Source organism: Eurosta solidaginis, chromosome 1, assembly GCF_040869045.1.
Source record: "Eurosta solidaginis isolate ZX-2024a chromosome 1, ASM4086904v1, whole genome shotgun sequence".
NCBI classification, from domain to species: Eukaryota; Metazoa; Arthropoda; class Insecta; order Diptera; family Tephritidae; genus Eurosta; species Eurosta solidaginis.
This window is the reverse complement of record NC_090319.1, coordinates 143,493,623-143,511,832: the sequence shown is the minus strand read 5'-3', so window position 1 is coordinate 143,511,832 and position 18,210 is coordinate 143,493,623. Positions and strand designations below refer to the sequence as shown.

Below are 18,210 nucleotides of genomic sequence, written 5' to 3'. Positions count from 1 at the left end.
ATAACTTTGCTATTTTATGCTAAGGTGAGGGTTTTTTTGTAGTTTATTATGAAAATCAATAAAACAAAGGGAGTCACTGTTTATTTATTTTTCTACGCCACCCTGAATATGTTTAATAAATGTTGGATAAGCTTCAAATAAATACGTTTGCAACTGCATTACTCAGTTATCAATAGTATATTCTGGTAACTTATCATATTTTTGCTTAGTTGACTCGTTATCAGTATCTCCTAGGAATATAGGATGAAAATACCTCAGGTTGCTATGGGTTATTCTCATGCTTTCCAGAATAATTTTAAAGTGTATTGCCTGTGATGCAGAAGTGGTGTTTAGCAGATTAGTAATCTAAGAGGAAACAACCATAATTCGAGCATTGGTTAAGTTCATATTAAGAAATCAAGATATATAAGTATGGACATACATATATGGAAGCCGTCGAAAAGGTGTTAACATGACACGTTATGGTCCATCCATCTGCATAATGCTAAAAGCTACAATAGTACTAAATATATGGTCTGACAAATATGTATATGAATGTTAGATCATTTTTAGTTTCCGTTTTACTACTCTACTCCTAAAACAATGTATGGATGTATGTGTGTGTATGTATGTCTTATCAGCGATTATAAGGTTTAAAGCGCGCACTGACCCTAATAAGGCTTTGTAGAAGTACCTTGTAAATTTCTCTTCGGCTAACACAAACATACTTATATTGTCCTTACTCATCCCAATATTTGAGGTCAATTTAAATTTGTAAGCAATTTATTATCACCCCCAAAGTGCAGTCACGCTACTTATGATCCATTCTAACTTATTTCAATATTAGCATCAAACGCATATAAATACCGCCTAATATTTATTGGTGTCCCCCGAGCCTACGCCTTTTGTATAGAGTTCTATTGTTTCTATTACCCACTCAGCATTTAGGTGATTAAATGTGGAATTTCCCTACATTTCAATACAATTTGATTACTCTTTCTGACTAAATAATGAGTTATCATACAATTAAACAAAATAAATAATCAAATATGAATACTTTTGATGACCAAAAACTGAATATGGTTTTTCAAACAAAAGAAATAATCAAATAGGAATACTTTTGATGACCAAAAACTGAATATGGTTTTTCAATCACCTTTTGGAATCATAGTTGAATCAAATGTGTTTACTTTAGGTGATCAAAAATTTTTATCATTTTTTCAGCTTTCTGAATGTTTTCTGATAATCTTTCTTCACTGAATAATGAATCTTGTACTTGTTAAAATTTTAACTTTGATTGGAGAGCTTATTTTTTCACATACACACATTTTTTCAATCATGAAGTTCAGACACACAGGCAATGTTCCCTTGATACTTCTAATCTCCATCGGTAATGTGTTCCAAAGACGAACCGCAGAAACCAAAAATTGACGCTCAGATGTTCGTGAGTTGAATGCCAAATGCAGTATTTGTGAGGAGCGCACTGATCTTGTGAATTTTAGCCGTTCACTAAGATTTAAGGGTTCCTTATTTACCAGAATCCTTTGTAGGAGTGCAACGGACCTGAATTTTAGTAGATCATCTAGTGGAACACAGCATATTCGGAAATGTGTTCGTAACGGCTAATGTCGTAGATATAGCGTGCAATATTATTGTACAAAATATTAAGTTTGGAATCAAATATGACTTCGCTAAGAGCAACTTTATTTTAAATGGTGTGAAGTGCTGAGTAGTGCACAGTACTCTTAGCTTTCCATAGACTTTGCCTATTGCTGCAAAAATATGATTGTTCCACGTCAACGTTCTATTGAAAGTAACACCAAGGTTTTTTACGGTGACGGCAAATGGTATCTCAGTGTTGTTAAGCATTACTTTGGGATAGCGGTTAAGGTCAAGGGGTTTCTTATAGATAGCGATGCACTGCGATTTACTGGGGTTTAAGAATAGTCCATTATCACTAGCCCATTCATTTAATAGGCATAGATCGACGTTCAGATTGCATATGAAAGTTTCAATGGAGGCGAATGGACTACTTAGATATATTTGAACGTCATCTGCATATATGTAAACATTGCTGGGTTAAGAACGTTTGGTAGGTCGTTTATATATAACACGAAAAGTAAAGGCCCAAGTTTAGATCCTTGCGGAACACCTTTAGATACAGGAAATAGGTCAGACATAGAACTACCCACACTTACTGATTAGGATCTCTCATTGAGGTACGACTTGATTAGATCTACAGCTGGGTTAGAAAAGTTAAAAAGGTACTTAAGCTTAAAACAAAGTTATGCATGATCGACCGAGTCAAATGCCTTCGAGTGATCTAAAAGAGCAAGAAAGGTAACACGATCATGGTCCATATTCTGCCTTATATCATCCGATACATTTAATATCACAGTGATACAGCTTCTATTTTTCCTGAAACCGGACTGGTATGGACTAATTAGGGAGTTACTATTTACGAACGAGTTTATCTGTCGATTCACTATACGTTCGAACACTTTTGACAGAAATGGCAAAATAGCGATAGGCCTAAAATCACCATTGGGCTTTGGAATGGGAATAATTTTCGCCTCTTTCCAGCATTTTGGAAAGACCGCCGTGGTTAAAACTGTATTGAAAGCATAAGTGAGGTATGGTAGAATTTTTGGTAATAGGCATTTAACAAATTTTGGATGAACGCCATCAAGGCCGACGGCAAATGATTTTACTGACAGTATAGAATCGACAACGTCGCAGTCATCAACACACTGAAAACCAAAACCGGAAAAAGAGAAATCAGAACTAGCACTATAGCGAGAGTAATTTGCATTACTCTGATTGCAAAACAAGCTAACGAACTCTCGGTTCAATTCATTGGCAATTATATTTATATTATCATCTGTGATCGTACTTCTGTTAGTGCTTCCTATATTACGAATTTGCCTCCAGGTTTGTTGATTAAGAGTGACATACCAGCGCTTAATATATAAATTAGCACACATTGCAGTACACATACATACATACGTAAGTTTACAAAGAGATAATAACAATTCAGGTACAATCTAATCTCACTCTTCTTTTCACGCGTTCACTGCTTTCTGCACATCGCTTATGCTGGATACTTTTAGTGCTTTGCATTTGGGGTTCACCCGTACGTATATTTGGCTTCGCATTGAAAATGCAGAAGATATTTTATTTTGCCTCTTAAGCTGCATCGCGAATCGCAAAACATCTCTACTCTGTTTTGTGAGGCTCTCATAAATACCCACTCGCACGTCTTTGTTGTGACCAATGTCTCTTAGAGAAACTGAATTATTAGCTGACTTACGATAACGAGCAGCCGCTGCAAGAAATAATGAGCGGTCATTTGTAGACATCATTTTAATTATGATCGCTGTTGGTTTGTTTCTGTCTTTCCTCGGTATGCGAAAAGCAGCACATACTGGTGGGGGATTTATGTTTACTACACGGCACAGTTGAAAGAATGTCTCGTTCAAGTTCCCTTCACTCGTTTGCAGGATACCTCTTATAATAACATAAGCTGAAATAAGGGATTTTTGGCAGTCATCCAAATGCGAATGTAGTGTTTGCACCTCAGAATTCAGCTGGTGTATTGCATTCTCGGATTGGTCATGCAGCTGCGCTTTTATTGTGTCCAGGTCAGAGCGCAGTTGTTGTACTTGTGCACACTCAATCTCAACTTTCGCCACTCGTTCTTCGATGTTTCCCACAAACAGTTGTAGATTGGAGAAGTCGGCCGTCAACTCCCCGAGTCTCTGCATGACGCGCTCCTCTGACTCTATCATGCGTGCAGACAGTTTTTTAACGATGCTCTCAGATAGCTCTTTAATGATGCTCTCCTTTTGCATATTCAATTTCGCATCAATTTGTGAAATCCAGCTATTTGAAGAGCTGTCGCTTTTTTGTTGTACAGCCAGCGGAGACGTTGATTGATTCGGAGAGACGACAATTTGGCGCGCTGCTTGATTTCTTGTTGTTACACTTGATGCATACATTTCGCGAGATTAGAAAATTTATTTATTTGTTTATTTATTTACCGAAACTAAAATTTGGATAAATCAATGTAAAAACAAAAACCCGCAGTTATAATTTTTTTACTAAAAACAATCTGTTTGCTTAATTCTAACCGAAATTTCTTTTAATAACTTTCTTTTATGTACATTGTTGTTGTAATAAAATTACTTATTTGTAATAATAATACTAAATAAATTCATCTTCGCTCCTGAAGAAGCTAAGGTGCTTAGCGAAACGTCGCACTATGGCGCCTCTGCCCGAAAAGCCTGGCAAAAATCAAAAATTTCATGAAAGCGTTCGATAAGCCTAATACATGTATTTAATAGAGAATTTTCCAGGGATTACGAATATATAACTCTTACAGAACTCTAACAGAAAATGATATTTTAGGAGGTAGAGCCGCTCAAAGTTGATTAATGTTTAACACTTAGAAAAACTTGTGTTCTTTGTTCTTTTTTGTTGTATTAAAAGTTGTTTTGTCTCTAAACAAAACGGCCTGCTACTGCTTTCTTGTATTACAATAAAGGGATATTTAATTCTAGGTTGAAGCAAAACATAAAATTTGTTGTTTTTTTATAAAAGTTGTCAGATCTACTTATTTTTCGAAAAGCCTATTTTTAGGACCTTTTTCGAACTGTGATGGAAAATAAAAAAATGACCAAAAGATATCCGTGAAATTTACAGTAGGTATTTGCTAAATATTCAGTTACCTGAATTCATAAGGTCTACCTGCGTCCAGCTGCGATTTCACTTTCTACATCGAATAAAGTGAAGCAACCTTGGGTATAAATACGCGCCTGAGCAGGTATAGGTTAGAAGGAGGCCAATTTAGTACGGTCACTTTTGTTGTTGGAATTTGTTAATAAAACCAAATGTTTCGGTTACAAGCTGCATAATATACCTGGAAATCATTTCCATAATTTGAGTACATAAAGCAATGGTTAATACAACGCCCAAAATCGGTCGTTTTTTGGAGTTCATAGAATAAAGTATTCTGTTTATTTAAATAAACATAAACATAGCTCACATATTTATACCTTTCATGAACATGAAATGGTATATTAACTTTGGTCCGATGCTTGTAACGTTCAGAAATATAGAAGATAGACTCACCATTAAGTATACCGAATTGATCAGGGCGACGAACTGAGTTGATATTGCCATGTCCGTCTGTCCGTCCGACTGCCCGTCCGTCTGTCCGTCCGTCTGTCTGTTTGAACGCAAACTAGTCCCTCAAATTTTGAGGTATCTAAGTGAAATTTGGCACAAGGATGTATTTTTGTATTATATTAGACATTTGTCGGATCCGGTAGGATCGGACTACTATAACATACATCTCCCATACAACCGATCGTTCAGATAAGACGATTTTGGTCATTCCTGCCGCAATTTAGAAAGTATAAACGTGAAACTCGGTGATATATATTCTAAAATATAACAGAAGATTTTCTGAAAAATTCACTTTTATCGGAGCTATATATAGTATATATCCCATACAACCGATCGTTCAGATAGAAAGATTTTTGGAAATTTCTCCCTTATCTTGCAAAATAAAAACGTTAAACTTGGTGATATTTATTCTAATATATCATAGAAGATTTCATGAAAATATAATTTCGATCGGAGCTATATATAATGTATATCCCATACAACCGATCGTTCAGATAGAAAGATTTTTAGACATTTCTCCCTCATATTCCAATATAAAAACCTTAAACTTGGTGATATTTATTCTAATATATCATAGAAGATTTCCTGGAAAAATCACTTTGATCGGATCTATATGTATATAGTATATACCTATCCCATACAACCGATCGTTCAGATAGAAAGATTTTTGGCCATTTCTCCCAAAAGTTTCCAATATAAAAACATGAAACTTGGTGATATATATTCTAATATATCATAGAAGATTTCCTGTAAAAATCATTTCGATCGAAGCTATATATAATATATATCCCATACAACCGATCGTTCAGATAAGGGGGTTTTTTGCCATTTTTATACCTTTCATGAACATGAAATGGTATATTAACTTTGGTCCGATGTTTGTAACATTGAGAAATATAGAAGATAGACTCACCATTAAGTATACCGAATTGATCAGGGCGACGAACTGAGTTGATATAGCCATGACCGTCTGTCCGTCCGTCTGTCTGTTTGAACGTAAAGTAGTCCCTCAAATTTTGAGATATCTCAGTGAAATTTGGCACAAGGATGTATTTTTGTATTATATTAGACATTTGTCGGATCCGGTAGGATCGGACCACCATAACATATATCTCCCATACAACCGATCGTTCAGATAAGACGATTTTGGTCATTCCTGCAGCAATTTGGAAAAAATAAACGTGAAACTCGGTGATATATATTCTAATATATCATGGAAGATTTTCTGAAAAAATCACTTTGATCGGAGCTATATATAGTATATATCCCATACAACCGATCGTTCAGATAGAAAGATTTTTGGAAATTTCTCCCTTAATTTCCAATATAAAAACGTTAAACTTGGTCATATTTATTCTAATATATCATAGAAGATTTCATGAAAAAATCATTTCGATCGGAGCTATATATAATGTATATCCCATACAACCGATCGTTCAGATAAAAAGATTTTTAGCCATTTCTCCCTCTATATTCCAATATAAAAACGTTTAACTTGGTAATATTTATTCCAATATATTATAGAAGATTTCCTGAAAAAATCACTTCGATCGGAGCTGTATGTATATAGTATATACCTATCCCATACAACCGATCGTTCAGATAGAAAGATTTTTGGCCATTTCTCCCTTAGTTTCCAATATAAAAACATGAAACTTGGTGATATATATTCTAATATATCATAGAAGATTTCCTGTAAAAATCATTTGGATCGGAGCTATATATAATATATATCCCATACAACCGATCGTTCACATAAGGGGGTTTTTTGCCATTTTTTATTCTATATTTATCTTAAAAATCTTTTAGGTATGTACATCTGTTCACTATATATTTCTTATTTTATACATCCGATTATTTGTAGATTACGAACGAGATAAGATTATTGTTCAGCCCCATTCATGAAAGGAATGAAGTCTTCGGCACAGCCCCGTCCTTACTTGTCGGTCGTTCTACTTCAAGGTTTATTAGTAAGCATGAAAGCTGGCTAGCTGGTAACAGTTTTTTGGATGAATAAATGCCTAGTACATCAACCAATCGAACTAGATGAAGACCAACAAAACCCATAGAAGAATGTTCGACCTACACAAGGAAAAGGAAGCTGTCAGATTATGCTAGAACTATCGCCACGACTCATCTTTCAGAAGCATTGGCTATTAAATATAAAAAGGACGAAGAAAACACCAAGTCTCATATCATAGAAGCATTTGCGTTAGCAAGTCCAGTGCTACTGGGAAGGATCAAAAAAGCATTCCCACACCCCCAAATGCGTTACCTAGGAGATACACTCCTGAATAGTCTTTGGCGATGTTTATGGATCTCGGGCTATCGAAGGATAAATATAATATATTGCATGAGTCATTATTGCAACATAATGCCGGTCTTTTCCCTGAATACAAACAACTCACTCAAGCCAAGAAAGAAGCAGTTCCTCCAAGAGCCAAAATAACCGAAGTATCAGCTGAAGTTGAGCTCCACATCTTAATGGATCATACGTCTATGCGACTCTTGAAAAGTTTTTCTGAAGAAAAGTTGGAATCACTGCCACAAAGCCTAACATTGATAAATAAATGGGGCTGTGATGGATCATAAGGACAAAGCGCATATAAACAAAGAATAAATGTAGACGATGGAACAATTACAGATGGTAATACGTTTAAAAGATGAAGCTTCAGAATATTGGAAAAATCCACGGCCGTCATCAGTTAAATTGTGCCGGCAGATATTATTTAAATATGAGAAGGATTCTTCGGAACTCATAAAAGCTACAGTGAAAGATATAAAAAATCAAATGTCAAAATTAGAACCAACAATAATTGAAATCGAAGACGGAATGTTATTACCATAAAGCATGATTTTCTTCTAACAATGGTCGATGGAAAAGTTTTAAACTTACTAACAAACACATCATCTACATTGAAATGTCCAATCTGTAAGAAGAGTCAAAAAGACTTTGAAAATCTTGATGATTCAATTATTGACGAACTCAATTATGAGTATGGAATAGCGCCTTTGCATGCGAGGATAAGGTGCATGGAATTCGTTTTGAAACTGGCTTATACACTACCACAACAAGGAAAACTTTTCGACGACAATGCAACATCTAAGGAAAAAGAAAACATTAGAAAAAAAAATAATTCAAGATGCATTCTATAAAGAGCTTGGCCTGAGAGTTGACTGCCCAAAGTATGGATATGGCAACACAAATGATGGAAACTCCTCAAGAAGATTTTTTAACACGATGAAATGATTGCTCGCATTACTGGAGTCGATAGAGATATTGTCAAACGATTGGGAGTAATTTTAATTAAACTTCAGAGCTGCTGCTTCAAAAGTATTCTGAGAAAAAGCTCACACCAACGGTACATAAAATTTTGGCCCATGGAAAAGATTTAATAGAATACCAGTGTTTACCATTAGGAGAATTGTCTGAAGAAGCTCAAGAATCTAACAACAAGGACTACAAAAGATATAGAAGTACTAACGCTTGCAAAATCTCACGAGTTAGGCAAAACGAAGACCTTTTCAACATGGTGGCCATCTCTTCTGATTCAGTCATATCATCCATGAGGCATGTAAGATCACAAAAAGATCTTACAGACACCTATAGCTAGAAATGGTTTCCTTGTTGGATATATTTTCAAGTGACGAAGACTACGTTAAGATTAAATAAATGATCAACCTTTTTCTATCACAACAAAAAAATTATTTAGTACTTAGTTTTGTTATTTTATTGAAAAAAAGAAATCAATAAATACAAGTTTATTATTTATAATAAATAATACAGTTATTTCATTTAGTAATTATAATCATATAAGTTTCGTTTTTACATCTTTTTAAAATTTATCAAATTTTAAGATGAGTTTTGAAGCACCCTTTATGTATATTTATTTTAAAGCTTAGGATTTTGCTATCAGAAGAGTAATAAAGTTTTACAGATATCAATAAAATTAGTAAAGCGGTTATTAAGATAAAACTGTTTATCATAAGCGGGCAGTGCTCAAAAATTTATTAGTTGTTCATCTTTGGCTCAAATGCAATAATATTGACCACCTTTTAATAATTTTTCTTAGTTAAGTATTAATAAAATATTTGGTTTTTGAAGTAGTGAAGTAAATTTATTCAATGAATTTTCAAGCAATGTTTATATGCTTATCCCCTAGCGTACACATTTCACTTTTATAAGAATATAACATATTAAAAGAAGTAATGCATCCATCAAGTTTGGTGGATATTGATAACCTTGCTACTAAGACAAAACTTTTAATCATAAGTGGGTAGAACCACACTCCTTCATACAAATCATAAGTTTATCTGATTTCATGTTCAAATACATCCTCATAAAAAAAATTTCAAAGTTTATCCTTCAGTTTTTAACAAATTTTTTTTTCTATTTTTCTACAATTTTTCAAATTTGACGAATTATTGTCAAGCACCCTGTTCCTCTGGCACCCTGCGTTTTAAACTGTCCAAAGTCCAAATAATTAGCTTTCAGTTGCAGTATAAATCTAATATATATAAATATCTTCATTAGTTCAAAAGTTATGATTTTTGCAAAGAAAAATCTCAAAAGGCGCCATAGTGCGTCGAGCCGAAATAGTGGAGTTTAATTTAACTTTGCTCTAAGCAAATAATGGTCAAAAAGACTATTTATACTGCCGTAAAATACATAATAGACCGGCTATCTTCTAATTAAAAAGTTTTTTTTTTTTTAAACAACACTCTTATTTTCAGAAATCCTACAAGCATTTCGGAACGAAGAAAAAAAGTTTGGACAAACATTTTTTTCATGGCTTGGTCCTTATCCATTCTTAGTTGTTGGCGACCCCCACATAGCACAGGAAATTTTAAATTCTCCTCACTGTATCGATAAGAGTTTTATTTATAATGCATTGGATGATGGCACTGGAAAAGGACTATTTAGTTTAGCAAGTAAATATTTGACTTTAATCATTCATTGATCATAATTTTTAACACAATTGTTTTAAAGATCCCAAATGGAAAGTGCATAGACGACTCTTAAATCCGGCGTTTGGATATAAAGTTCTTTTAACTTTCTTGCCAATATTTAACGATGAGGTGAATAAATTTTTGGAAAATCTTGAAAAGCTCTCGTTTCAAGAAGTCGATTTGACAAAATTGGTTCCAAACTTGACACTAAAGATTGCGATACGTATGTGCAGTAATCTCTAATTTTAAATTTTTATCAATTATGGTTTCATTTTTAGAAACAACTATGAGTGGCATGCTTCCCTTGGACGGTAAAAATAACGTTTACGAAGAGCTGTTAAGGTGCTACAAATGGTAATATACTATACATTTTTTTATGTATTTGAATGTAAAATGTTTTGAATAATTGCTAAAATGAAAACACAGTGTACAGGAATCAATGACTGAAATGTGCTTTTCACCATGGCTAAGAATCAAGGTTTTGAAATGGTTGTGGAGGAATTATTCGTCATATACAGAAGCTAAATCAAAAATTCGAAAATATATACGACAAGTAAGTTGCACAATTATTCATCTCAATAACCAGTTGAACCAGGGATAGAGTAATAACTTACGAGTATGTGACAACTCTCCTTTACTCCCTATAGTTCTGTGCATAATAGAGCTGAACATTCGATTTTGATTGACGAATCCTCCGGTTACTGAAGCCGACGGCAGTCGTCGATGTGCTTCCCACGATAGCCGGTTCTTCGTACCGAAGCCACATGGGATTTTTTTCCCGACCAAGTGTTGTATTTTTTTTTTTTTATTTAAGTGTTGTATTTCAGTGTAACCCCATTTAATTTGCTGTGTCCCTCCTCAGCTCGCGGCCGTCCCAACTTGTCACTTTAATCTGCGTAGCATGGATAGAAGCAATCAAGAGCGTAGCCAGGATTTGATTTTGGAACAATCAGGGGGGGGGGAATCCAATTTAATGTTTTTTTTACGAGGAGGAATCATCGAAAGCCTCAAAATTAGTGTGGAACTTTAACCGCACTAAAATTCCTACTGTCTGAGTACCATATACCCCCAGTACCACCATCAGGTATTCCGTCGGGAGGTAGGTTGAGCACTTAGCTCTACGTCTGTCGGGGTCAGGTTGCGCAATTCCATCCATTTAATCTCAAGAAACAAGAATTATACAAGTTCCAAACGGTGTGGATCATGTACAAATCGTTCTAAAACTCTGAGTACCGTACCCTTTTCTTTATCCTTGACCATTTTCCTATGTACACTCATCATGCATAATCCTAAAAAAAATTAATCATATTCATCATAACAATCCGAGAGCAACTTTTGGGTTTTCATCTTCTTACCATTCAAACGATTTTCGACCATCGCACATAGAGGTATTTGAGTAATCTGGGCGGCCAAAATTATTTTTTGGCTTTAAATGGTTTAATTATGTTACTCATGGTGATTTCAGCTATATTTAACTATTTATTTTATTTTATTATATATACAGTGGCCCAAAAAAGTATACGGACAGCAAAGTTTCTTAAAAAATTATTGTTTTTTGCTTTAAATTTTTTAATTATGTTATTCATGGTGATTTCAGTTATATTTAACTTTATTATATATACATTGGTTCAAAAAAGTCTACGGACATTCTAGTATAATAATTCCTTCTAGTATAATAATGTACAACTTACAAGCTGATCGCACGTTTCGCTGATTTTTGGCATTTATTTTTATATGCCTGGCATCGATAATTCTAACACATTTTATTAAGTACTTATCAAAAAAATTTAAGCCTGCGGAAAAATAATGAATTTCTATACATGGCTTATGTGTGTGGTATTACCAGACTAGTAAATAATCAATACTAAATCTAAAACTCGTATCCCAAACCGAAACACTGTTATTTGTAACAGAAGTCCAGTCGCATGGTTAGTTATCATTCTTTAGGGCTCATCATCAGACAGGTCATCATCTTGGAGTTCAAACGATGTATGTCTCTTTCGAGTTTCAATAGTATCTTTTTTTGAATAAGGTCCGAAGTTTAGAAGGTATTTGTTTAAACTGTTTAATTTCTCTTTAATACTTCCCGCATCTGATTCTTTCTTGTGATTGAATAGTTCGTTACGGGTGATTACTCGACCAGAGAAACCATAATTAAAAAAAAATCTTAATACAGCTATATACAGAACATACAAAAAAATGTTAGTCATCGATTGCAGTTTTTGGAGTACATTGGCCAAATAGATCTAGGATTCGGTATCAGCACATTGATTCACCAAACAAGATCGAATTCTATAATTGTGTTTCTAAATGTGAGATTAACGTCCAAACTAAGTTTCATAAAAATCAGATATCTTTTAATATAACCGCCCACAACAGTAGGGGGCGTGGCACGGCACCAATAATCACCATATTGCTTATATATTCTTTTTATGCTACAACAAGATCACGCGCCGAATTTCAACAAAATTGGAGTACGTTTGCTATTTTTATTGCTCACCCTATGGAGATGGCACCACTGTGCAACGCTCAATATCACCAATTTTTTTCAAAAATCGGGAATAAGCGGGACCAATCTTTCCACAATTTAAATTAAAAAAACGCAGGTTGTCTAAAAAAATTGGAATCAATTCGGGGCAAAGCGGGGCACTAAAACAAAAACCTTTTGGAAAAAAAATTGGGAAAAAAATGTTGCTCCAATACATTACTTTTTAAAAATTGTATTACGAAGGCGTTAAGGACTATATATAATTTAAAATACATAAATATTATACACACTTACCTGTCTCATAAGAATCCATGGCTTCTTTTTTATAAACTTCACTGAAACCCGTAAAAATATCAATTGAAAATATATATACTCTAAGAACGTGAAAAACTGCCGCAAGATACGCACGAATGGTCCAACTTTGAGTGGATGTGCACAACAGGCATTTGAATTATGAAAATAAATAATTATTGATTCTAATACGCTGGAGTATTGGCCTATATATATATATATATATATAATTTTTTTTTATTTGCTTGGGTTTGTAAAATTGATTTTTGGCCGCCCAGATTGCTCAAATACCTCTATGTGCATGGTTGAGCGAAGCCAAGTCTTTACTCTTCCCAACGTGCTAAAGGTCCGTTCTATGGAACTTGTCGTACAAGGTAATGCGATAGCAATATACAAAGCAAGCTTCGTTGTTGGATAAAACATTTCCGTTTCTTGAACATCACACAGGTCTAACTTATGAAGTTCTTCAGCTTTGAAATGTTTGTCCTTCCAATGAAAATACCACAATTCGGCCTCCGCAGCAAAAGTTGTAAGACCGTAAAACTGAATAAAATTTTCTGTTGCTTTCTTGAAGTCTTGGAAATTCATTATCAACATGTTAGCTTTGTGCAAGTGAAACAATGTATACGTTGGCAAGTTCTCTTCAGGAAATCTTTGCTCCAGTGAGGCAACAAATGAATCTAAATACGGAATTAAAAGTGATCTCTTCCAAAATTGAGCGTCATCAGAAGCAGGATGATTCGAGCGATGTTTTTGACGGTCCACGGTCCTCGGTTTTTGTAGTTCTAATCCTAGTTGTTCAACAATCGACTTTGAATCTGTCAAAAATTCATAAATTCCAGAATCCGCATTCATTCGATGATCTTTTGCTATTTGAATGATCCGTTGGATTTGTTTTCTGCACGAAAGAAGATCCAACTGCTTTGATTGTAAAATATTAACCACTGGCTCAAGATAAGATGAGTATTTCGAAATCAAAGAAAGACATATGATGAAAGTTGATTGAGTGACAGCTGAGTGCAGCTGAAAGTTATTGTTTTGAAGTTATTTTTGTTGAAGTGTTTCCTTCGATGGGAAGTTCTTTGAATCCATTGACGATGCTGACAAAGTGCTGTAGAAAGATTGAAATACTCCTGTATTTCTCTGACCATCGTGTTTCGCAAAAAGCAGGAATATGTGGAACATATTTCCTTCTGGCAAGAGAACAACGATAAAAATTGATGACGTCCTTGATTGTTGCAATAGTGTTACGAATTTCGGGGACTTCATTTAAATCATTTACTACTAAATTCAATTTGTGACTTGCGCAATGAAAGTATAAAGCTTGAGGATATTTCTCCCTCAAAATAGCTTGCACACCATTTTCTTTTCCTGACATTGTTGATCAACCGCCATACCCTTGTCCTTTAAGTTTCATAGGATCAAGTCCTGTTTCAGTGATAAATTATCTATCGCGGTGGCAATTGTTTTGGATACATAGCGTCTAGTTGAACAAAACCTACAAGTTCTTCTCGAATAACTTACTTTTCTTCATCGTAGAGTCTGATACCAATTGATAATTTTTCATTTCCTGCTATGTCACGGCTTTCGTCCCCCATAAGACTGAATGCTGTAGCTTTTTTGCATCGTTTATAATGTCATCTTGAATAACTTGTCCACAAAAAGTGATGATTTCATTTTGGATTTGGGGCGAGGTGTAAGTAGAATTTGTTTCCCTTCTTCAAAATGCTGCTTAAGATGCTGATCACCAGCTTTGATTTGGAGGCCGAGTAGGTCATAAAATACCCCTTAAAGCAGAAAATAGTTTTCGAAGTTTGCTCCAAATCATGAGATATGAGGATAGAAGTAAAAGTTTTGAAACGATAAGCAGTAAGAAGCTAATTAAACAAGGTAGAATTGACAATTGAAAAATTTTAGTTTTGCATGAATTGTTACTTAAAAAAGTTGCAAACAGGCGCATTAATCCTTTGTGGCCTAAACATATATTTTGGATCCTACACATGATTCAACTACTGCAGGTTTGCTCACTCGAAGCACTCGAAATCAAAAATCAGTACGGGTTGCTTTTATTTAGCATGGAAAAGGGGGGAATTATATTTTTCTCAGCCAAAATTGTAATAGAAAAGACTTATAGTAGCATGTAGTAGTAGTAGTGCTAGCAAATTCGTAAATGCGATTAGGTTTTCAGAAAATTGTAGATTTCAATCTAAATATTTCGTCACTTTGGGAACCAGGTTTCGCAAAAAAATATAACCAGCTCGGTCGGAAATATGCGAAAACTTCCTTAACGTGAGCCCCTTGGAGTCGCTTTTCATCCGAACTAGATGCCTTAAAGAATTGAACAACTGGTATTCTGAGTAACTCTGTAAACAGCACAACTAATGAATGTCTTCCCACACTGATTTATTCCAGGATAACACTTATTACGGATGCGCGTTGTTGTTTTTTTTTTTTTCAACAAAAGTGTGTGTTTACAAAAAAAATTAAATTTTTCGGAAGTCAACGGTTTAAATTTTCATTTGAAACAATAATTCATACAGAGAAGGGAGAACTGTCCAGCTCATTATTACTTTGTTTAATATACTTTGAGCAGTAATATTCAGATTTACCTTATTTACAACACTTCTATTCTATCACAACTGAAAATGAAAAGTGATATTTGGCTGAAGTGATAAAGTTACACAATTCTATATAAATATGTAATTTACGAAGCTTCACTGGATGAGTCTTGACCTCCATAATACAAATGCATTGCAAAGTGCGCATTACTGAACAGTATAATCAAAATGCGCTCAATTAATCAAATGATACTTGTATTTTTATTTGTTTGCGAGAAGCGTGCTTATGTATATTGTCACAATCAAAATTTTAGATACGATTTAAAAACTGGTGCTAGTTTAAAAATAAATATACATTATATATATAATGTTGGAGACATGAACTCCAATTTGATTGAATTTCAAAAATTTTCCCTAATTATTCAATTACAATATAATAATGAATTTAATATGAAAAACGAATTTACAAGGAATTTACACTTATATATGTATATCCTTACCTTAGAATAACTTACCTTGTAAAACTTAACTAAAACATTGTACTTACCTTAAATTCCTTAAATCTACTTAAATCATTTTTCTAAAATACTTACCTGTACTAAGATACATTCCCTTTGTTAAAATACCTAAATTTACTTAAATTAACTTACTTAACTCACCTTTTTCAAGCACCCTGAAAAATAAGAATTTACTTACTGTTTTCTGCATTTTTATACTCTTTGTACATTTTCATATTAACATACGTACATAAATACATACATACATACTTACAGTTTCCCTGCTGCGCAGGAGAATTTGCCAAATCAGTTCGTCTGTAACTATCGCCCGCTAACGTTCATTATTGTTCTCGAGTTAAAGAGTTTCTTTGAGTGCCGCTAAGAAAGTTTAATTATAGTTATTAAATAGTTCAAATTAAAATATATATTAAAAATATATTAAATATAAAAAAATAAAAAAAATAAATTTAAGGCGCGATAACCTCCGAAGAGATCTAAGGCCGAACTTCTCTTCAAATTTGCGTCGTGCTCCTCTTGATTTTCCCTACAAATTGGCCGGACGGGACCTACATGTTTTATGCCGACTCCGAACGGCATCTGCAAGGCAGATGAGTTTTCACTGAGAGCTGAGAGAAACACTGCCGAGGGGCGACCCCACTTAGAAAAATTTTCTTCTAATTTAAAAACTTTATTTCTAAAATTTTGATGTTGCTTTTTCCGGGGTGCAAACCCAGGACATACGGTGTGGTAGGCGGAGCACGCTACCATCACACCACGGTGGCCGCCATAAAATATATTAAACATTTTGTATTTAAAAGGTGCATTTTTCTTTACGTGGCGGTGTGTGAAGTGAAGTGCTAGTGACAACTTAGACCCCCCACAAAAGTGTGATTTACCCCCCAGAAAAATATACATGGTCCTTTGCGGCCATAGTGAGCTCAGCGACCTAGAAATTACAAAAGGAAAAATTATTTAAAGAATATTACACAAAAAATATACAATTTTAATCATACTTACCTGTGAAAAAAGTGAATTTTATAAATTTTCAAGCAAAAAATTAAATAAAAACTTATACCGGGTACGCGCCGCGCAAAAAAGTGTTGGAAAAAAATTATAAACTAACTAAAATACAAAAATAAAGTTGTTTTACATCAAATACTGGAAAGATAGTGAAACACACTGTGGGGGTTGTCACTCAAAAAGCTCTACTTGTCCCCTCATATATATACATATATATATACATATTATTTTATTTTATTTATATATATACATATATATATATATATATATATATATATATATATATATATATATATATATATATATATATATATACTCAACACCCTCATATATAAATACTGTACTCATACACTCTTGTATACATATAATTGGTTCTCATCATTAGCATCCTCTCACCCAAAATTAGTTGCTACCCAAATATAAATAACCCGTTGCATACATTTTTTGCAACATAGAAAAAAATCTCCAAAAAACTCAATTTTGCACTTAACTAAAGTTGCATAAATAAACTCAGCCCATTACTCCAACAAAAAACCCCCACCCCTATATAATAAAATTGATTTTATCGGACCAAAAAAACTAAAAAGTTAATCACCCTAATACGCATTTCTTTTAAACTAAGACTTCACTCAATACACAACTTAGAACTGAACTTAGTAAAATAATTGCAACTCAAAGCAATTATAGCTCCACCCACTCTCTTTTTTATTTCTCCACGCCATATATATATACATATTTATATACATAACCACATACTTGTACTTAGAAGCGCTAAGACAAGTAATTTTCCACCCTCAACACAAAAGCCGCTCATATCCACTTGTTTGTGCAGATTCCGCTACTCATAATTGGACAGTGGGACTAGGCATCTCAAAAACTGAGTAAAATTACAATGGTAAGAAACACTTAAATTCTCACAAAATTTTAGACTCAAGTTTACATTGTAATATGGCGGACGAGAAAAAGGAGCAATCCAAAACCTTAAGCCACAGTCAGGACCCGCTACCCGATCTAAATCCAAGTCGGAAGATGAATACGGAGTTTTGGACAAGAAATTTTTTTTTCCAAATAAACAAATTAGAAAAATTCTGCGAAAAGTGGTGAAACTTAGCGGAAAAGGACCACCAGTCTCAAGCTGTATTTGGAGAAACTCAACAAGCGAGTAGACGCAGTGGAACCTGCAACCGAAGCAGCACAGCTAAGCAGAACGGAGGAAAAATTCAGGGGGACATGCGAGGAG

General features: G+C 34.1%; 1 protein-coding gene across 1 annotated transcript in view; it reads left to right on the top strand.

The window, feature by feature from the left end:
- Positions 1-18,210, top strand: part of LOC137237997 (probable cytochrome P450 313a4) — a 355,606-nt gene that overhangs the window by 288,499 nt on the left and 48,897 nt on the right. Inside the window, exons 3-6 of the mRNA XM_067762483.1 lie at positions 9,901-10,098; positions 10,157-10,339; positions 10,395-10,470; positions 10,543-10,669. Coding sequence (XP_067618584.1) covers positions 9,901-10,098; positions 10,157-10,339; positions 10,395-10,470; positions 10,543-10,669 — 584 coding nt within the window. The remainder of the gene's footprint in view (positions 1-9,900; positions 10,099-10,156; positions 10,340-10,394; positions 10,471-10,542; positions 10,670-18,210) is intronic.